The sequence below is a fragment of the Panthera uncia genome, assembly GCF_023721935.1.
Source record: "Panthera uncia isolate 11264 chromosome A3 unlocalized genomic scaffold, Puncia_PCG_1.0 HiC_scaffold_11, whole genome shotgun sequence".
Classification (NCBI taxonomy): Eukaryota; Metazoa; Chordata; class Mammalia; order Carnivora; family Felidae; genus Panthera; species Panthera uncia.
In genome coordinates this window covers 71472535-71495019 of record NW_026057578.1, presented here as the reverse complement: position 1 = coordinate 71495019, position 22485 = coordinate 71472535, and the positions used below count along the sequence as shown (strand labels likewise).

Sequence of the window (22485 nt, the reverse complement as noted above, 5' to 3'; positions counted from 1 at the left end):
CTATAAAACCCTGATGAAAGAAACTAAAGATGACACAAACAAATGGAAAGATGTTCCAGGCTCATGGACTGGGGAAAACACTGTTAAAATGTCCATACTGCACAAACCAACCTACAGATTTAATGCAATCTCTATCAAAATACCAACAGTATTTTTTCACAGAACTAGAACAAATAATCCTGAAATCTGTGTGGAACCATGAAAGACCCTGAGTAGCCAAAGAAATCTTGGAAAGCAAAAAAACCCAAAACAAACAAACAAACAAAAAAAATTGGAGATATCGCAATCCCAAATTTCAAGATACATTACAAAGCTGTAGTAATCAAAACAGTATGACACAAAAATACTGGCACAAAATCAATGGAACAGAATAGAAAACCAAGAAATAAACCCACAATTATATGGTCAATTTATCTTTGATAAAGGAGGCAAGAATATGCAATGGGAAAAAGTTCATTCAACAAATGGTATTGGGAAAACTGTACAGTAATGTGCAAAAGAATGAAACTGGACCACTTTCTTATACCATACACAAAAATAAACTCAAAATGGATTAAGGGCCTAACTATGAGACCTGAAACCATAAAAACTCTAGAAGAGAGCATAGGCACTAATTTCTCTGATATTAGCCATAGCCACATTTTTATAGAGATGTCTTCTGAGGTAATAGAAAACAAAAGCAAAAGTAAACTATTGGGACTTCATCAAAATAAAAAGCTCCTGAACAGGAAGCAAACAATAAGCAAAACTAAGAGGGAACCTATGGAATGGGAGAAGATATTTGCAAAGGACATATCCGATAAAAGGTTAGTAATCCAAAACACATCAAGAACTTATACAACTGAACACCAAAAAACCCCAAAATAATCCAATTAAGAATGGCAAGAAGACATGAATATTTTTCCAAAGAAAACATACAGATGGACAGACACATGAAAAGACGCTCAACATCACTAGTCATCAGGGAAATACAAATCAAAATTACAGTGAGGTATCACCTCACACCTGTCAGAATGGCTAAAATCAAAAGCACAAGAAACAACAAGTGTTGATGAGGATGTGAAGAAAAAGGAATCCTCACACACTGTTAGCAGGAACACAAACTGGTACAGCCACTGTGATAAACTGTATGGAGGTTTCTCAAAAAATTAAAAACAGAATTACCACATGATTCAGTAATTCCACTATTGAGTATTTAATCAAAGAAAAAGAAAACATTAATTCAAAAAGATATATGCACCCCTATGTTTACTGTAGCATTATTTAAAATACCCACAGTATGGAAGCAACCCAAGTGCCCATCGATAGATGAATGTATAAAGATGTGATCTATATGTATTTATACACACACACACAAACACACACACACACACACACACACACACACACACACACACAATGGAGTAATACTCAGCCATAAAAAAGAATGAAATCTTGGTATCTGCAACGACATATATGGGCCTACAAAATATAAAGTTAAGTGAAATACATCAAAAACAAATACTGTATGATTTCACTCATATGTGGAATTTAACAAACAAAACAATGGAACAAATGGAAAAAATAGAGAGGAAAACCAAGAAACACATTCTTAACTATAGACCACAAAACGATAGTTATCAGAGGGGAGGTAGGTGGGGGGACACATGAAAGAGGTGAAGGAGACAAAGAGGACACTTATCGTGATGAGCAGTGAGCAATATATGTATATAGAATTGCTGAATCACTACACTGTACACCTGGAACTAATAAAACACTGTATTGTTAATTATACTGGGATTAAAAAATTATGATTCTTTTTTGAAATTCTGCTATAGAGCTGGCATCCCCCAATTTATAAATACCAGAGTTTTTAAACAGACATAAATAAAAGATCTAGATTTCTCTTGTTCTATGGTACATAGTAAAAGAAACTGTCCTTACAAGGCCATCCCTGATACTGAAAAGTCACTAGTTTAGAGGGCTCACTCATTCACTTCACTGAGGTACAGAAGGAGTGATCCTGGGGGGTGGGGTGGGGTGGGGAGGGTAAGTACCCTTTGCCAATATGCTAACCCTCTGAACCTGCATCAAGGGAGAACAAAGGGGGAGGGAGGCAGCCAGGGAGCCAGGCTGTCTGCGCCTTGTCTTACAGAGTGCAAACGTTCCAAGTTCTGAAAAGCCTGCCTCCAGTGCTCCTTGAAAGAGCTGAAGAAGTCACACCCTTTGAGACTCTCATTTGCAGTCTTCAGCCTATTCCAACTGACAGGACAGAAATGCAGAACTGAAGACCAAAGCTTTTCAGGTCCCAAGGCAATAGATCATATTAGTATTAAACTAATTAAAATTGTAACCACTAACATGTTTACTTTCTAGCGGATAAAATGATTTTTCTGTCCATTTCCCAGTATAAGAAAAACTTCTAAGCTTGGATCCATTCTGTGGGGAGTACAGGTGTGTGTTCTACAAGCTAAAGACACTTGGAACTAGATATTACCAGAATCAGCTAGAACATCTGCTGGGCAAGTCAGGGGAGCACGGACACCCAGTTCTAAACATTGCTTCCTACTTGTCTCCATCTGGCTCGAGGATGACTCAATTGACCCACCCCTAGCTAGCTCTTGAGCAAAGAATAGCATCTCCTGGGTCTGGATAAGCTGCAAAGATGGGTAAACTATTTTTCTAAGCTTCCCTTAAATTGTGAGATGTGAACAGTTCACCCTGTCTTAGGAGACAGTAAGTTCCAGCTTATCAAAACAAAGCTGTTTTCTTCAAGGTCGAGCTGTGCCATTAACCACAGGGAGGCCTGTGACTGGCCACGGTCCCTAAAGATCCAAACTGAGACATGTGCCAAATTGCACTAGGTTCAGTGGTGTTTTATTTTTTTTTTTAATATGAAATTTATTGTCAAATTGGTTTCCAACCAATTTGCTCATCCCAACAGGTGCCCTCCTCAATATCCCTCACCTACCCTCCCTCCCTCCCACCCCCCATCAACTCTCAGTTTATTCTCAGTTTTTAAGAGTCTCTTAGGTTTTGGCTCCCTCCCTAACCTTTTTTTTTTCCCTTCCCCTCCCCCATGGTCTTCTGTTAAGTTTCTCAGGATCCACACAGGAGTGAAAACAAACGGTATCTGTCTTTCTCTGTATGACTTATTTCATTTAGCATAACACTCTCCAGTTCCATCCACGTTGCTACAAAAGGCCATATTTCATTCTTTCTCATTGCCATGTAGTATTCCACATTGGTGTTTTTTTTTCTAATGGCAGAGAGAAAGAACTGACTGATCGCAGTATCTGCCTAGTAAAACCAACCCCCAGAGTGAAAATAAACAGGGACATTACTCTTGGGAACCAAGAAATGCAGCACCTCTCACCTTAGCTTGAACACGTGTTTCTTCTTCTTGTAATCAAGGGCCACTTCACAGATGGCTTCTTTCAAACTCACAGGGACCTCGCTGTGGTAGGGAATTCCAGAGGCAGCGGTCTTTGCATCTTTGTAGAAACCCATTTCTTGGTTATTTATGACACAATAAACATTGTGCCAGGACCTGAGCAGTAAAGAAAGAAACGTCAAGGTTCTAGACCACACTTCCTTAAAGAATTAAGAATCTGATTAACATGAAAACAATCCACACACAATGTGATGTGACCCACTGTTAAAAGCCTTTCCTAAATTCTGCTTAAACTGAACCATGGAACAAAATTCCTCCGTGGGCCACTGGGACAGTGTACACGTTGGTACAGCGGTAGGTGTTTCTCAGAGTCTGGGGAAGAACACGGTGCCCTCTTCTATTAAAAAAATACTCTTGGCTCTGATGGGAAAGATTTTTTGCTGGTGTGGATACTCTCTGCTGTACTATCCTCTTGTGGTGATGCTGTACAGGGAAGGCTTCTCATTTGAAACATGCCTGTCCTTAAGCAGCTCCTCCAGGACCTCAGCTTTAATCCTGATGTGGCCTGGGGATGTGACAGGGAGGCAAATCCAGAGCCATTAGCACATGTGGAAACTCGGGATGAATCAGAAAAGGATGGTCTTTCCCGCCACGATATGGCAAACTGTCATGATTTACTGATTTTATCAGAAGTTACTTTACTGCCACCTACCTATATTAACATATAAATTTATGTTGTACTCAATGTGGATGGCAGCTTAGATGGGATTTCCTGGTCTAATGTTTGACTTGTACAACTGTAAAAGGTGGTCTCAGGCAGAATGGTTTACTGGTTAAGCACACTGGCTTTGGAGTCAGATAGGAATTTCACCCCAGTTAACACCATTTACCAGGTTCTAAAGAATGGGCTTTTTTAAACACACAGAACCTCCATTTCCTTATCCGTAAAATAATAAAAGTAGGGTTTATTGGGAGATAGTGAATATAAACACCGACAGGGAGATATATCTGGGGAAATGAATGTCTTAAGAAAAATCTCACAAGAAAGAACACTTCACTTTAAGGAAGATTCCCTAGCCTCCATGTAGCACATTCCTTCTCAGGAAGTACTAGAAAGGCCCCTTTTTTGCAATTCTTATGCACACTTAACTAACCTTCTTTCTGTGAATAAGAAGCACTTATTATTATTAAGTGAATAATAAGCACTCTCCTCCCAACTTCCAATGTCAGCCCTAAGAAAAACGTGACGCCCAGGAAGCCAAGAACAAATGGACTTCACAAGCAACCCCCTGTCCCCCCAATTCAACTTGCAAGCGGATGCCTCTTTCTTTAATGGGCTGATTTCCCATCTTACTGCCTTAGCCTTTGCTGCTGTTACCTGCTTGAGGCTTTCTTATTGTGAGCCTCCCACTCGTGCTTCCGATTCAGGAAGCCTTCCATCTGGGCCGAAGGCGTCTCCTGGGTTCTGGCTGGCAAGGTGGCGGCACTCTGGGCCGGGAGGGCAGTCTTGGCTTTGCGGTCGGACGTGGGGGAGGGGATGGGGCTAGACTCCTTTGAGCTTGTTCTTTGCTCTGCGGCGCCGTTGACCATTTCGCTTGTGTCCACCGCTTCTGCCATCTAGGGACAGCGGAGAGGCCATTCAGCTAACCCCGTGAGCCACAGGGGCGACCACATACGCTCTGACTCGCACACGTGGCTGTGTATAAATGCCTGGCACAGATCGAGGCAGTACAGTAAAACCATTGCAACATCCCACAAAGCCAGCTGGACACCAAGGACATTAGAAGGTGGGAAGGGATTAATGCCTGCCCGCTTATGGGAAGATGAGAAAAGCGAAATGCCAGGATGAGTTTTACTGCACTCTGCTCCTCTGATCAATCCATTTTCTCTAATGGAACTCAGATCATTTCCTCTTGTGGTTACTTTAAAACAAAAGGACAACAGGAACAATCACACATATTAAATATGAGAGAGTGGACGTTATACAGCAGCCACCTTACAACCAAGGACGTCACCAGAAGAGCTGGAAGTTGAAGCGAAAGGGCATTCACAAATAGGTCGACAGACAACTCTATCAGAACTACACAGCATTCCCCCAGAGTAAGACAAGAAAGACCTCCGGTTTCTGAAAATGCTCTGGCTCTCCTCCCCCACCCCTCAACACATCATCATAAACACATGCAGAAATTAGGATGACAATCATGCATTTCACATCTACCATCCCAGTTAGATTTTGGAACTTAAGAGCTGGAAGGAAATGAGGCAAGTCAACAAACATCAATTTAACCACATCTGCCGGAGTTGTATCGTGAGTGGGTTGTAGTTTGTGTTAAAGGAGCTGGAAAAGCCAATCACAGTCACTCAACACCACACGGCTATTTACCCCCAAACACAGACAGAACCAGGGCCTTCCCCATCACGTGTTGGTTGATCACGGTGCCTTGCTGCACTGAGACGAGAAAGCCCAGACACAGCCAGGCTTCCCGCGGCTCTGACCGGCAGGCTGGAGACGTCTTCGGGAGCTGTTCCTTCCCAAGCTCATTTATATTGTAACCCTCAGGGCTTTTCGGCTTTGGAAATGCAGTAGGGTCTTGGTTCATTATCGCTTTCAGCCTGTGTACCATCAACTGTGTACCATTAACTGTCGCGGCCCCCGGCGGGTACACCCAGGGCACGGGATTAGCAAGTTACTAAAGCTGGGTGTGGCTGACGCTTTAGTGGATTACAGACAACCTGCACCCCTTGTACACGGACAAACATGGAGGTGTCAATGGCAACGTTCATTAGATACGTCCCCCGCCACTGCTGCCCAGAACCAAAATGACAAGTTAGCAGCAACAACCTCAGCAGGATAAATGGTAGAACGACCACCACTGCCTTCAACACTCAGATATGTCAACTCTCAGGAACTGGATCGCTCATTCAGGTCTTCTATCTACGTGGGTGGGTGGGAGTCAGGAGTTTCTATTCCACATACACAAACTATCACTGCCACCATCAGGGTTTAGGGTGAACGAGAGGCTTTGCAATTTAAGGGTGTTTGTGACCGGAACCCTTTACCCACAAAGCAATGTGGAAAATGGAGTCTTAGGGCAGGAAGACACGGGGAGAGGGGGTGTACGTGTGATTATCCTGGTCTCGTGACACCCTGTAGACGCGTGCTTATGAGCGACAGGCTATTTAAATATTTCTCTTTTCTTTCACTTTTAAAGGAGAGATGCAGGAAGAGAAATAACAACCAAAAAACAAAACCCTGAGTCCAAAGAAAGTGAATGGATTTTGAAGTTGACAAATCTGTTCTAGTGTGGAATTTCAGGAGACTTCTGATGGGAAGGAAGTGTGAGTTTGGTTTGAAAGGCCTGTGCCAGGTGAGTCCAGGGAAACATAAGGTTAGTGTGTATAGAAACCAGGTTAAAAAAAATTAGTGCTGCAGCTGTGACTTAAAAACTGCTAGTGACAGCAGTGACCTGGACGGAGTAGCATTTTCTGAAAAAAGGCTAACATATATAGCATTTGGTCAGACTTCAAGGTAGGTGAAGGCCAGGGAAGCCTCTTCTGGGGGAAATTCTGCAGCAAAAATTTTTTTCTTTAGAGTTAGAAGGAAAGAGAAAACCCCAAACCAGTATGCAGAGATAATTAATGTTTATGCAAATGAATCACTAAACCAAGAAAACAAGGGAAATAAAAGGAACAAAATGAATTTTAATGGACATGTGCTGAAGCATGCCAACAGACAACACATCACTAGAGACAAACATCAAAAGCAAATCATAGCGCTATGACCATACATGTGACTCGCCCCCCCCCCCCCCCCCCCCCCCCCCACATTGCTTCTCTTTAGCGATTAGTCCAGAGTGCTTTAGTGGCTGGGTACACCTGAGATCTTTAAATCAGGAGGTGAATGAGCATAAATGCAACGTGACAACTAGTAGCACAAGAAACACCTGATTGGTTTTCTAAGTGCATGAAGCAACACTATTTTCAAGTTCATTAACTTGAGTCTCTGCACCACAACTCAAAAGAATGAAAAGGCTTTTCTTTTTTCAATTATAATAAAAAATTTGTTCTGGCAAGCTACAAATTTAAAAATCTAGATAAAAATAGGCATGAGAACAAATGCCAAAAACATTATAGCACTCCTTCTCTGTGCTTACGTGGTTTCTTTTTTTTTTTCCTTTTTTTTGTCTTCTGAATACAAAAAAGCATAAAATTGGGTGTTATTCCAGATGATATAAAATTTAAACATATATATATATATATATGAAACATCACATATATACATATAGATCAATGACACACAGAATTTGGAGCCAGAAACACATGTCAGGGCTCCCTAATAACCAAAAGATAAAGCAGTAGTTTTTTCTAAAATGAATTTTGGTGTGTTTAAGGCAGAGACCCAATAATGGTGCACACTACCCCCAGAACATAAGAAGCTTGGCATCTATCTATATACCCATCTACAGTTACAAGTAGATAGATATGTACATAGAAATAAGGAAAAACAAACAAGATGCTATATGATGTTATCCTGACAAAAGAAAAAAAAAAAAGACATGCATCATGAAATGAAAAGACAAATCAGACTTAACTCATGGAAAACACATATCAAAACAGGTTTCTGATTTCACTAACATCTAAATATGGCAAATGAGCAAGTGACTGTCTCACAAGGCTTTGATGTAGTATGGATTTGGTTCTGTTCTGTCTTTATCAGTACCAGGAAATCCCCTCTTTCATAAGCTTTTATTCCTAAGGAATAGAATTTATGTTAAAACATATTCAATCCCTGCTGGTGGTCTGATAAATGCCATCCTAAAAGACTCCTTATTGGAGAACTCCACAAAAGGTCGTGAGAAAATGAAAAATAAATGAGAAGATCCATATGAGACATACAACGAAATTTGTCTACACAGACACTAAAATTACTCCTGAAGCCAAGCGGTGTCCAACGGCTCCTAGGGGTGGTCCACCACATGCATGGTTCAAGTAATCAGGGTGAACCAGAAAGGCTTCTGTTCTGTTTGTTTGAAAAACTTAAACAGTCTGACACCCTGAAGTCATCAACTGAATGAAGAGGCCTGGAAGTCTGAGAGGCAGGCTTCCGAAACATGCTGAGAGCCGCTGCCACCCGCCACATTGGGCGTCACGGTGGTGCCGACAGTGATCAAGACGTGGGGGGTGCGGCAGAGGTCAAAAGGCACTTCACTCCTGAGGCTGGCTGCGTTATTTGCTGCAAGTAAGCCTAGAAGTCTCAATTCAGGTCTTGGCAGAAAAAAATGAGAGGAACTCATTTGGAAAAATAAATAATCCAAGGGTCTCAAAATCATTTCAGATTCTGCACCTAAAATTAATAGCGCTTCCCAAGTAGATCCAACCACACCCCCCTTTTCTTCCTTGCTCATTTTCAATGAATAAAGGCATCCTTCATGGAATGTGACACAGGTGACTTACAGTTTTAATCTTAGTACTAAGAATCTCCTTCCTCTTATCCCAGTCTTCCTAGTTCCTATTCAACTATTGCAGGTTAATAACATCTGTAAAGGGGGCTCTGTGTAGTGCAGTATTGCACCCTGTTAGTATAACTGGATGTCATACCTGTCGGATTCTAGTTTTCTTCTTCATTTTGCTGTAATCTCATTTAATTTCAATAACTCATGTAAGGCTTTCGCTGTAAAATCTTAATAAAGTAAAAAGCTCACAATAAATAAACAAAAAATTAAGAATGTTGCTTTAAGGCAACTGAGCATCCATCATTAAAAGACCCAAATAAACATGAATTAAATGCAAACAAATATGAAACCAAGGAAGCCTACGAATTAGGGAAAATTTTAACACTGTGGGTGAAGTGGAAGCCAAAAGGTCAAACCAACAGGATTTGGAAAGAGTGGTTCTTGACAAATGGTAGTGAACTTCACAGTCCAGACCACGGCTGGTCACTGGCTGTCCGTCTGCTATTAAAGTTTTTGTAGTTTTGGTAGGTTTGAGAGCGGTAACTAACCCGTGGAGATCCCTGTTCAGTCGGCAAACCGTTCTGGGAAACTTGCTCTCCTTTTGAGGTATCCCTGTTAGGTAAAGCAGGGAAGGAGGACAGAGGAGGGAACGGAGGGAGAGGGAGGAGAGGGAGAAAAACAGAGGATGAGAGAGAAGAACATCAGTCAACTTTATTATAGATTTTCTCTTAGAAAAACATACGCAACCCCCTTTTACATAACGTAATTTCTTTTTAAGAACTTCCCAAGTGTTCCAAACCAACTCTAGGTAGAGAATAAGACCACAGGCATGCTTTTTCTCCCCAATAAAGGCAGCATTCAGGGTTGGCATGGGGCTCTTACCACAAGACAATAATTAGCTTTTCAGAAATAGACAATAATTTCTGTTCTTTACGTGAAGGACATTCAAAAAATATCACCACATAATCACTGGCCTGAAATCTGGGTGGTTCACTCCATCCATTTAGTCACATGGAAATTCTGAGTGAGGGTGTGTTTGTGCGTGCGTGTGCAGGCAGTTGAGTGAGCACTGTCCACGCTCCACTTTTGCCGCCTACACAGTAGCAATGTGACTGTGGATAAGTCCCTGTTCTCCAATGTCATCCTGGGGTGACTGCACGGATTCTAAGTACTCTACAGAATTAAGAGGAAGGGCATGTGGCAAGGCCTAGCATAGCACAAGCTTAGAAAAGATGCTCTCCAAACCTCACTTGCCACTGAAACTAAGACTTGAGGAGGGCAGGCTGCCCATGACTCACCACTGCTGCTGGGACTCCATCTCCTCGGAAGCCTTCGTGCTCGGCTCGGGAGAGGGCGGCCGCCTCTTCCTCTCCTCTTCCTCTTGCTGTCTGCGCACTTCCAGTAACTCCAACTGAGAGAGAACACGATAATGTTCAGCAGAGCCCCAAACTCTGCTCCAATTAAGGAAAGTGTTCTAGAGGAACCCAGAAAGCCCTCCTGTCTGAGTTTTCCACACTGGATCACGCTGGACAACCACAAACTCTTAACATCCAGCAAGATGGCACTGGGATCACAGGATCTGCAGCTACAACCCCAAACTACTGCAAACAGAGATCTGTGTGACACACAGGCCTACTCCATGGGGTTTGCATGTCCCCTGGGACATGGGTTTAATTTCTAAACCAACTATGCAGCTTTCAACTTCATCTAGGAAGAAAGCACCTGAGCGTGAGGGTCCACGTTTACTTCCCATCAGAGCTCAAACACCAGACACAGAGCTACAATAAATCTCAAGGAAGCTTCTTGTGCTGTGGTAGGCATTTGTGTTCAGCTCAAACCCAAATAACACATAAACAAAAGCCACAGGGTAGTCTAATTGAAACTAAGCCATTCCATAAGCAGTATGTACGTACTAAAAGTATTCCGTTTGACACAAAGTATGCAGGTATGTTTTAAGTCCCCAGACCTGTAGAAACCAGGAAGAACACCATTTTCGTACACCATAAAGGATCAGCTTTCTACCAGGAGTACAAGTGTCATAGGAGAGGAAATACCAGTGAGTAAGCCCTATTGTAAAGCTTTAATTTTAATGGTGACAGAAGAAACGATCAGGAATGGGGAGAATTTTCAATGGTCTGGGATCCAGCTATTACTTGACAGAAATTCTAATTCTGAAAACCTGAAGAAAACTGCAAGACTAACAAACTCACCTACAAAGCAAAGCTTTCATGAGATATAAGAAGAAAAACAGATCAAAAGAGAAAAGCAAAGCCCACTCAATCAATTCCCCGGCAGGTAGCTATCGTAAAAGTGATCACAAATCTAGGTATCCAGGAGTAACTTAGGGAGTAGTTGTCCTGGATAGTCTTCCAGGTCCTGGATCAAGAGAACAACCATTTCAGGAAGGTCCTCACTGTTTCTAAAAACAGAACAATAACATGAATTCTCTGGTCTAGGTGGTGAGCAGACAGAAGCAGCTGCCAATGGGAACCAACAAGCAAAGCACCCCTGGCATCCAGCAGTCACTTACCGTTGTCAGCCTTTCCAGGGCAGAGAACCTCTCGTCCCAGGTTGCTGCAGACTTTTCAAAAGCCTCGTGGCGCTTGATGAGCTTCTCCACCTCATCCACACTCTGGCCTATTTCTCGGCTGGATAGGTATGGCTCTTGTCCGAGCAGCCAGGCCTCGGCCACACTGGCGTCCCGTGAGAACTGGTGGACCTCCAAAACTGCACAGAGTACCAAGAGTGAGTGCTGGCCAGCAGGGTGACCTGGCAATCAGGGAGGGCACTGCCCTCTGGTGGCAGCTGCCCACACAACCAGTCTATAGTCTAAATCTGCGCTGTCCAGCAAAAATGTAACGTGACCGACATATCCAACTTTAACTTTTCTAGTAGCCACATAAAAAAATAAACTGATGAAATTTAATAACAAGCGGGTCAAATTAAGAAGTATATTTTAGACAGCCTAATATATCAAACTAGTATCATTTCAACATGTAAGCAGTATCAAAAAATTGAGAGATGGAACTTTTTTTCCTTATGCCTTTGATATCCAATGTACATTTCATACTTATAGCACCTCTCAATTTGGACCAGCTCCATTTCAAGCTCTCAAGAGTCACTTGTGGATGGTAGCTACCACATTGGACAGAGAATAGTGCAGGCCTAGAAGGTATGCTCTACTCACTCAGCCCTACATCAGTGAGACAAGCCTCAGAGCCCTGAAGGAATTCAGTCTACACACAAAGATTAGGCTGATGAAGCAGGCATTCATCAACCACCCTTTCTGGGATGGTAGTTATAAGTTTTATTTTGAGGAGCTGAGAGGGAGGAATGGATATGGGGAGTACTCTGGAAAGTGGGGACAATATGGGCTAAGGCTTCTGCTTTCCTCATTCTCAAAACATATAGACCAAATTCTCATCCAAAGAATGTTCGAGAGCAGGACTTCTTTTCCAAAAGAGGGCTCTAGCCCAAAGGGTAATGTGCCTTCATTTGGTATTTTATACACATTTTACAAAAGGCCTCCTGGGTTCTGTTTCTAGTGAGCACCCTTGGTGTCTGAGAATGGGGTTCTAGTACATGAACAGAGCCCAGAGCCCCACACACGCAGAATGGCAAAGTATGGCAAATAATGCTTGAGCTGGGCTACCTTCAGTGTTCATACCTATTATTAAATGCTATTCTCAATACTCTATGTTATAAACTCTGTGGTAGCTCACATATTCCTTTATAAAATCAGATGAAAATTAGAATCTACCTCAGAGGTTCACTTGAATAAATGCAGAAAAATATATAAAACACTTAAAATAATGCCTAGCTCACTGCAAAACCTTTATAGTTGGTTGCGTTTATTAAGTTACCAACCTTCTACTAAGACCACCAGATATAAGAGGTAATCTGGCCAACTCTCTACCTTCTTGACTGCAGTAATAATTCCTCTTAAAGATAACTGGAGGAGGAAGGGACTTCAATCTGCATTCTTCTAGAGGGATACTGAGTTGTCATTTCCAGTCTGTTCCTAAAGAACACCCAAATCCCATTTACAACACTGAGATCAATCATGGGATAAACAGTAATAAATACACCCCAGGGAACAGGGAACTACTTAAAAATATTTAGCATGAAATGGTGAAATAAGGCATTAAAGAAGAAGTATTTAGAACTCCAGAAATCATTAAGTGATAACATCACATCAAATCAATTAAAACAGGAAACTAAACTTGCATGCTTTCAATGGACACCCAAAAAGAATGGAAAAATTAAGTATGTCCTTACTCAGTCTTAACCATTCCCATCGGTCTTCCCACTTGTCAATCATTTCTTTTCTCTTTTCCGTCAACTGCAATAGCTTTTCCTTGATCTTGAGAAAAGAAGGACAACAGGGACAGCTTAACAGATTGTACCACATCCTCCTAACCTCCCCTTGATGGGCCACTTCAAAGAAGAAAATACATTTTCTGTAGAGACCACTACTAAGCTAGGGAGTATCTAAGGACTACTCAGTTAATTTGTGTACTGGAGAGAAAAACATGACAATGTGCCTTCCAGAAGGGACTGAGATGAAGGCTGGGCTCCACCCAAAGCTGCTATCATGAGGAGGCCAACAATGCACTGAGCCCTCTCCAGATTCCGGAGCTCCGGAGGGTAAACACACTCAGGAAGAGGGGGACAGTGAGAGGTGCAAAGCCCTGACTTCTTTGAGAGAACAACCTAACCTTTCATCAAGTGTGTCACACATGCTGACTCATCATTTACCCCTGTATTACCATCATTCTAACTGGAATTAGCAACCTTCCACTAATAGCAAGCTGACCTAGAGGACATGTGACAGATAAGGAGTGGCACCCAGGCTGAGTACTGATGGAGGAAGTGACAGAGGATGGAACTCCAACCTGGGGCCCTCAGAAATTGTCTTCTGTGCCAGACTCATTGGCTCTGGGCCTAGAGTCTTCTTGTGTAACTATACCACACACACAGGAGAGCAGCAAGGAAGTTTGAAATACATGTAAGCATATCTATGTATGAATGCACATATATATTTCTCTGTGTGTGTGTACATGCATATACACATACATACACACTCACAAAAGAAAGTTATCTCATGTCTTAACACCAGCTGCACTCACCCCAGGGCCCTAAAGCAAACAGCCATCCTACCTCCTCAGATGCATAGTGCTTCCTTGCCAGTAGGGATTTCCCAAGTTCAATGCAAGTTGTAAAGCTGTCATTACGAGCATCGATTTCAGCTTTGATACCTTGATGATTATTCATTAATAGTTCAACAGATGATACATCCCTAAAATTAGACAAATAATACCTCCTTTAGGAGATCAAGTTTTCCAAATAAATGTGCAGGTTTCAAAATATGTCATCAATTTCAAGGAACTGTTCACTAGCACAATATACAATGGTACAATATGACTTTCAGGTCTGATTTACAGTCTGAGCTTAGGCTGGGTCACTGCAGTTAAAGCATAATAATGGACTAATTCAGGGCCAGTGATAAAACCTAACCATTTAGAATAAGGTTTCTCTCATCTGTGTGTGTGTGAGCACCTGAGTAATTCAAAAAGGTTTCCAGGCAGGTGCCAGGAAAACCACTGGATTTCTGTTCAAACTTTTGTACCCTAATGGGTTAGTGCCAAAGGTTCAGGACATGTTCAGAGCAGCAGATATATCCTCTCCTAATTCAGAGACATAAAGAGGCACCCAGAGCTGGAACCAGCTTAGAAATCAACAACTGTAGAGCTGTGAGAACTTCTCATGGATCAAAACCTAAAGTCCTGATCTGGGAAATACAGCTGCTTTTATATATATATATATACAGTAATAAGAATATTTTTTCTCTATTACACTGGGGGGTGGGGCTGGCAGGGGTCAACTGGAGTTGTGTATGTACCTGCCTGTTCATCTATTAGCTTCTCTTCACTGCTTTGCATCAAACATGGCCAAAGAGAAGATCCCAAACAAATATTAAATAATCATCTCAAGATGCCATTTAAGCGATGGTAAGGAATAAGAGACATCTTTTGTAACATGTATGAAAAGGGATAGAGTGGTTTTTAATCTAACAGATACAGAAAAAGAACTCAAAAAAAAGCCATCTCATTCCAATGATGAAGTAGAGCTAGTCATGCCCAAGGCATATGGCTGCTTGAAGCATGAGGCCCAGAGAGAGCAGGAAGGCAGCAGTGAGTGTGGAGCATGGGGATGGGGACATATAGAGGGCTTGAAAATACTGTGCCCTGTTTCCCTGGCAACTGTGTGCTAGAGACAGCTAAAGCAATGGAAGCTGTCCCAAACTGCCACCAATCCTGTTCTGGCCTTGAAGCTATCCACAGAGGTCCCTGGTTCTCCCGAGAAGATCTCTCTCGAAATCACCTGGGGTCAGGAAGCCAGATCTCCTCCCACCCAGGAGGCCACGAAGGTTACCTTGGCTTCTCCTGGGCTTCAATCTGCCGGATGACATCTTCCATCCACAGCATGAGGTCTCGTACCATGCTGAAGAAGCGGAACTTGTCCCCCGTGTCCACCAGCCGCACCCTGCGGCCCTCACAGGCATCCAGCAGGGCCTTCCAGGCTTCCAGGACCTCATTCTCCCGCTTCTGGATGTCATCAGCCTTGTCACCCGCGTAGGCTGCCTGTAGACGGGCCGCATCCTCCTGCAGCTGCCTGACCTGCAAAGCCACAGTGGGGAATGAGCCAGATCAGACAGGTGGGCCTTCTCTCCATTGCCCCACCGCTCCCTTCATGCACACCACATGCTGTTCTGCCTGCCCACTAATGGGACCACCAAGTCAAAACAGGGCCCCTGCATCCCAACAGGCTCACAATTTCACCCACATTGGAAAAATCAAGTTCACTATAAATGTACTGAACTAGATTATTGAGTTCAGTGTAAACGGTGAGACAGTGAAATACTACAGGACTGTCTCTGGGCAGGACACCTTGGTTAGGTCTACTGGAGGTAGGCTGGGATGTAAAGACAGTACAGAAAGCACAAGGTACATACTCAAATATAGTAAAAAAAAAATTAGCATGTAATCTGTTCCTGCAGCGTACAGATGGTACTTTTATCATGAAACAGGAACTGCCATGAAGAATTCACTTTGAAAACAAGTTTTCCATTATTATGTGATGTTGCTCATGAAAACAACGTATGAATTATCTGTAAGAGTGCTCACATGTGACAGTTCAACTTGAAAAACAAAAATACAGAATCTAACATAGCTCAAAAAATTGACTGATGCAGGGGCACCTGGGTGGCTCAGTGGGCTAAGAATCTGATTCTTGATTTTGGCTCAGGCCATGATCTCACAGTTTGTGAGATCAAGCCACACTGGGCTCTGTACTGACAGAGTGGAGCCTGCTTGGGATTCTATCTCTCCCTTTCTCTTTGCCCCTATCCTGCTCACACTCTCTCCCTCTCAAAATTAATTAATTAAAAAAAAAAAAAAAAGCTGACTGATGATGTCTAAGAAGGTGAAATTTTCACCAGCCATATTTCAATAAAAACTATGCAGAACAAGAAATGTAAATGGGTATTAGGAAAAGATGTTCCATGGAGATACTAGAATTTGTCATCTATTAGTTGGCAAAAATTCAAGTCTGATGATGTCTCTGCCAGTGAGCTGATTCACGAATGACAGGACAATGGTCTACAGCTCCTGCAGAAGGCATGGGCAGTATGTACCAAAATTACAAACATAGGTACCTTCTGATATATGAGTCCACTTTGGGGAATTTATCCTGGATAGAGTTATGCACATTTAGGAAATGAAATATACATCATTCATTGTAGTAGTGTCTGCAAAACCCTAAGACTGAAAATAAATGTTCATCAGTGAGAATCCGGTTGCATTAATAAGGCTCTTCCAGAGTCATGAAAAAGAATGAGTAAAGGCCCTACATACACATGAAAAGTGTTCCAGAATGATGGCTCTATCAAAAAAGCAAAGTGCAGACAGTGCACCTAATATCTACTTTCTATGTGATAAAGGGGAGAACAAGGATCAGCTTTCACCTTCTTTTGAGGAGGGAATGGAATGAAGACAGGCCTTTACAAGAGAAAGTAGATTTTTCTCTTACACATTAGTAGTGCTGTACTGCATAAAACATCTAATTAAAAATACATACATATGGGGGAATAGACATTCAATCTTTATTTACTGAGGCTATGTAATCAAAGTTCGCAGACAACTGTCATCCAGGACTGCAGGAGCCTTTAGAGGTCTGTTGGGGGAGTATGCTGATAAGTATCACCTGGGGATGTATGTGGGGAGAAAAGGAGCAGGGATGGACAACACTGGGGCTTTCAGGGGGGAAGACACTGACCCGGACCACACAAAAGGACTTTAGGTGGTGGGAGGTTAAGGAAAACAAATTTCTACAAAAGATTCAGTGAAGTTTGTTTTCCATGATGATCTGATTTTCATATCCTGACTTCTGCAAATCTACAATTATGGCTCAGGTATAATTCAAATTACAATGAGCAAGTTCCTAAGAAATTATTGAAAAGCTAATTTCCTATATGACTAACCAAACCTTTCCCTACAGTTAAAAAAGCCCAAACAAAAACCCAAAATCTTTTCCTGTGCCTCTGGTTGTTTTAAAACAAAACAATCCAAAACCAACCAAGCGAACAAAAAACAAGGTAGAGGAGGGATAGCAAAAGTGAAAATTCCCACACAAATGAACCACTGCTTTAAGAAGTCACTGAAGACCACCACTGCATGCAAATGTCCTAAGGCTCCAGTGCAGAATGGAGTGGGCCGGTGTGAGGGTTAAAGGGCCAGGAAAGAAACACCAATGGCTTCTGGGAGCCTGCACCAAGTGCCTTCCCTCTATTCTGATTCTGTTACAGTAAACTGGATTAGGTGGACATTTGCAGAAGGGGCATGCATACTATTAGAAATGCAAATGGCCTCATCCAGCAGGTATCGTGAGGTGGAGACTCTCAAGACTCAAGGGAGTGAACTCCTGTCCACCCTCAAGATGAGATGGGCACACTCATCAGTCTGAGTCTCACAAGGTGAAGGGATTTATTTATTTTTTTTTTCTAAATTTTTTTTTTAACGTTTATTTATTTTTGAGACAGAGAGAGACAGAGCATGAACGGGGGAGGGTCACAGAGAGAAGGAGACACAGAATCTGAAACAGGCTCCAGGCTCTGAGCTGTCAGCACAGAGCCCAACGTGGGGCTCGAACCCACGGACCATGAGATCATGACCTGAGCCGAAGTCAGACGCTTAACCGACTGAGCCACCCAGGCGCCCCCAAGGTGAAGGGATTTAATGAAGAAAATAAGAGAGCAACTCCATCATCTCTGGGGTCTGCTGAAGTTCTAAAACTAAGTGATTTTTACAGGTACAGAGGAAAGACCTCCTGTTGGTAAGATGTGTTCTAGCTCTGCCTCTAGGGATCTCAGAGGTTCTCCCAGAGAACACTTACAGAGCTCTCACAGGGACGTATGTTTTGCAAACAACATCTCAATCCTCAAAGCATTAGGGAACGGAAGCCTAGAGAGGTAAATTAAACTTGCAGTGATACAGAGCAGCAGGCCCGGTTCAAACTGGCATCTGCCCCTCTACGGGGCCTTACTCCAAACACAGGTGAGACTGCATTGTTATGGATCCTCATTCATTCACGTGGTGCTCCAGGACCTCATGTGCAATGAAAGCCTCTGAATGTGAAGCTGACAAGTTGTCACAGAGCTGGGGAGTCCTCCAGCTCTGAAGGAAAGATTGGAAATGCTTAAGGTACATGGTAGACCCTCCTAAATTCTGCTTCATACAGACCCTCGGCCACTCCATGTACCTATTTTCAAATATTTCCTCAATACGTTCTATCTCCTTGGTGGAAAAGCTAAAGTCACTTAATATACATGGAGCCCCATGCACAACCCCAACTGTGATCTGTTTCTAATAGGTGAGAAGACAATGGTGGTAAAGGTGGTTCCTCCAGACAAAACCCCAAAGCAGACCAAAGAATGGTAAGGACAATGGCACTGGATAGGGGTCAAGCCCGTAGTCAAATCTTGACCATGTGTTTTCAGAAATAAAGGTTCACTGGTACGCAGTCATGCTCCTTCATTTTCGTATTGTCTAGAGCAGCCTATGCTACAATAGCCACGCTGAGTATTTGCAACAGAGACCATGCATCCCACAAAGCTGAAAATATTTACCATCTGCGCATGGAAGAAGTTAGCCGATCCATGCCCTGGATTACCAACGTGCTCCTAACAGACAAGAACAAAACTCCTAATCTACTCTAGGCTGGTATCTTTAATAGAACTGCCTTCTTTTTTAGAACTATGAAGTTTAGGAGAAAAAGATACAATTTATTTTTCATCTGAAAGTCAGAAGACTGAACAAGACACTGTGCAGAGATTAGAGAGGGAACTGAAGCATGATTATACTATAAGTTCTTACTGCTATACTGTTACCACTTTGTCAAACATCTTTTAAAGAAAGTCTTTGTGTTAGGCATTTCAGACAGGGGCAGTGGGGAGACCAGGCATATTAAAGCATTAGACTCTTGTTTTCCCTCTTTCCAGACATATAACTCAGACCCTGATGGATGGAAAATAATAAGATATTATTTTAGAAATTATTCTGGGTGAATACACTAACATAGTACTAATTCTTGCTGAGAAGGTCTAGAACTTGCAAATGTTTGCAGGTGCATCTGGTTTATTTTAATTGTGGGGATATTCACTTAATGATGTCTGTACATGTGTCAAACTGAGAATTTTATGGACTGAATTCTCCTAAATGGAGCACTATAACAATGTGTATGTAGAGGTGTGTGTGTTTAATTTGGGCAATTCTTTGACGCATGTTTTGAGGAGCCAAGGAATGGAGAGAGATCCTCAGTGATGCACAAAGATGCTCCCCACCACCCATGGGCATCTCCCTAACCCACCTGAGTGCCCAGAGCCTGGATGTCATGCTCAAACGTGGTGTGCATTCTCTGTAAGGTCTCCACTGTGTTCTGATCTCTCCCAAGCTCCTCGGGGAGTTTCTTGTGTTTGTCCTGTATGCGCCCAAAGATCTCCTTGGCATCATGGTAAAACTTGTGCAGTTCATAAGAGGCGGCGAGAATCTGTGTTCTCGTGTCGATGAGCTCCAGGAGGTCAGCCCAGGCTTCGTTGAGCCCATCTTTCCACTCGGCGATGGTGGCGGCATCCGAATGACCAGAGTTGATGAGCTCATCTGCCATGTGATTGACTGTGTCCACACGCTCCTGTCCAATGTTCCCTGTGTCTCTGGCAAATTCCCGGAATCGTTCTTGTAACATCTGAAACAGGAATAAGCACGAAGAAAATCGGTAAGACTACTATGAACATTTTATTTCTTGATCACATAAATGTCCTTTGGAAAGAAATGATATGCGTGATGTCACAGGTCTTAGCTCTAAAACTCAAATCAGGCTTCCTTCTTGCCCTCTGTTGCAGAGCAAGGCCCTGGCTCCATCTCCTTTCACTACTGGAGAAAGGCATGGAGAGGTCAGACAAGCTAAGTCAGAGTTTGCCTGGCAATAAAAAGCCGAGCTGGAACTAAACCCCGTGACCTCTGATCTGAGTCCAGGGTGTCCAATGTGCTCACAGATAAGGAGTCAAGCAAGCACCCCTGCCCAGTGCACCCTGCATGGCCACCCCTGCTCTGCCCAGGGTACTTGCCGTGACATGCTCGTAGTCCTGCCCCAACTCATGCGACCCTGCGACCACCTCCCTCTCAGCGATCCACTGCTCCAGGTCGTCCACCTCCCGGTTGAGCTGGAAGAGCCTGTGCCTCTCGTCCAGCTTGCCCCTCCGCTCTTCGGCCAGGTCTTTCAGACCCGCGTACAGCTTGTCCACTTTGGACTGCCGCATGCTGATGCGCTCACTGGAAACGGGGGTGGGAGGGGCAACAGGTAAAGGACCTTAAATGTCAAATTTTCTTCAGGGAGAAAACAAGTGAAGGGAAAATGCCAAGAAGACATCTTACATAAAATTTCTCAAAGGAAACTTCCGATTCACCTATTTGGCCTAAAAAATAAAACTCTGAAATTTGACGAGTAATGAAGAGCCAACACATAAAAAAAAAAACCAGTAATTAAGGCTGATGGCCATCCTGTGATGATGGGGGGAGGTGGCGAGGAGGAGAAACCCTAACTCTGCACTGCTGGCTCTGTTAAGTCAGGATTTCCTTTGACGTGTACAAGTTAATGAAAAATCCAGGAGCTATCTTCCCCTCTCAAGAACCATGCTACTTAAGGGACAAAAGATAACCCTGTCTGGCACACACCTCCACCTTCTCTGGGGTGTATTCTCTCCCCTGCCACTCCTGTCAAGTGCGTCCTGGGAGTACTGCATCCCCCTCCCCCCCCCCCCCCCCCAATGACTGTCTTGTAACAGGAAATCAAAGAGACAAGGACTTCTTGATGCCGGTCCCTAGAGACTAGGAAGGCCACTTTCCTGGGACTTCTATCATGAATACATGAAGGACCCCCTACACCAACACAGCCACCACTGACTGCATCTTCAACCTCCCTTAGTTACCACACAAAGCCGATTCTCTTCCTGAGTTACGAAGGCAGTTACATAGCAAGCCTAAGATAACTGCCACTGAAGTCAACCTGTGAACATGGTATAAAATTGGCAAGTACCACACACATATCTTCTGTAATTCCCAACGTGCTTGAAGGACTTGACATGCAAGAGTGAGGAAGCGGTATCATCCTGCTCTTTGTGGGAGCTCAATTATTTTACAGATCTGTGCATTCTTGTTCACTGCTCCTGCTCAAACTCATCATCATTTTCCTAAACTGGATGACTTTCAACCCAAGGGCAGGTTTTGATAACTTGTATCTATGCAAATCAATTTGTAGTTTTGCCTCATGGCACCAATAATTTTTCAAGAGGGCCTAGGCTCACAAGAGATATTTAAACCACAAGAGCAATTTCCTAATGTAATAGTTCACCCTTCCCATTCAGCACAGACCTGTTGGGTCTATTTTAAAAATGCTTCCCAAAGACCTACATCACCAGTTACTCAATGCTGTCATCCATTTCCTTTGGCATTGGGACAGAATAAGAGACCCTCCCTGGGAGGAACCAATAGGCCAGTCTCTTGATAAAACAGTACTCACCTTTCCGGATGGCTGTCAGCCACCAGGGCCCGGCTGGTCTTAGAGAGCTGATGCACAGTCTCTGCATAGTCCTCCACGGCTTGTTCCAGAATCTGGTGCTTCTTCAACATGGAGACGGCGCTCTGCTCATCCTGCAAAGATGGGGTCACAACCACAGTCGCCCCCTCTGACTGACACCACCTTAAGGCAAGACCAGCTGACGGCATCATGGGTGGAAGGAAGAATCATCAGAAAGAACAAAACCATAAGGAGCATTAATATGAACTGGACTGTATGCACGTGGGAGGCCTCTGTGAAAGACGAACACGAGGATCATACAGAATGAGTGAGACCCCTCTGAGGTACAGGGTAAAGCCCAGGAAACCAAGTGTATCCTGGCTGGCTGAGACTCCTCACAGTCTAACACCTGTGTAGATGACTGCATCTTGGAACTCTAAAAACTTTCAAATTGTCTCAAAAGCATCTTGTAAAGTTTAGGTAATTCTATTAATTAAAGAGATGAAAAAGGACTCTAGCAAATATCTA

The 22485-nt window shown here is 43.1% G+C and overlaps 1 protein-coding gene across 5 annotated transcripts in view; it reads right to left on the bottom strand.

Annotated features, from left to right (window-relative positions):
* Nucleotides 1-22485, bottom strand: part of SPTBN1 (spectrin beta, non-erythrocytic 1) — a 199180-nt gene that overhangs the window by 5437 nt on the left and 171258 nt on the right. For 3 of the 5 annotated variants that reach the window (XM_049650244.1, XM_049650245.1, XM_049650246.1), the window contains 11 exons: nt 21961-22091; nt 20510-20714; nt 19753-20127; nt 15262-15506; nt 13987-14125; nt 13105-13189; nt 11357-11553; nt 10125-10237; nt 9375-9438; nt 4752-4990; nt 3356-3529 (listed from right to left, as the gene is read on the bottom strand). In XM_049650244.1, the coding sequence (XP_049506201.1) occupies nt 3356-3529; nt 4752-4990; nt 9375-9438; nt 10125-10237; nt 11357-11553; nt 13105-13189; nt 13987-14125; nt 15262-15506; nt 19753-20127; nt 20510-20714; nt 21961-22091 (1967 nt within the window). Of the gene's footprint in view, nt 1-3355; nt 3530-4751; nt 4991-7055; nt 9439-10124; nt 10238-11356; nt 11554-13104; nt 13190-13986; nt 14126-15261; nt 15507-19752; nt 20128-20509; nt 20715-21960; nt 22092-22485 lie in introns of those variants that run through there. The other 2 variants (XM_049650248.1, XM_049650247.1) reach the window with 2 other exon arrangements.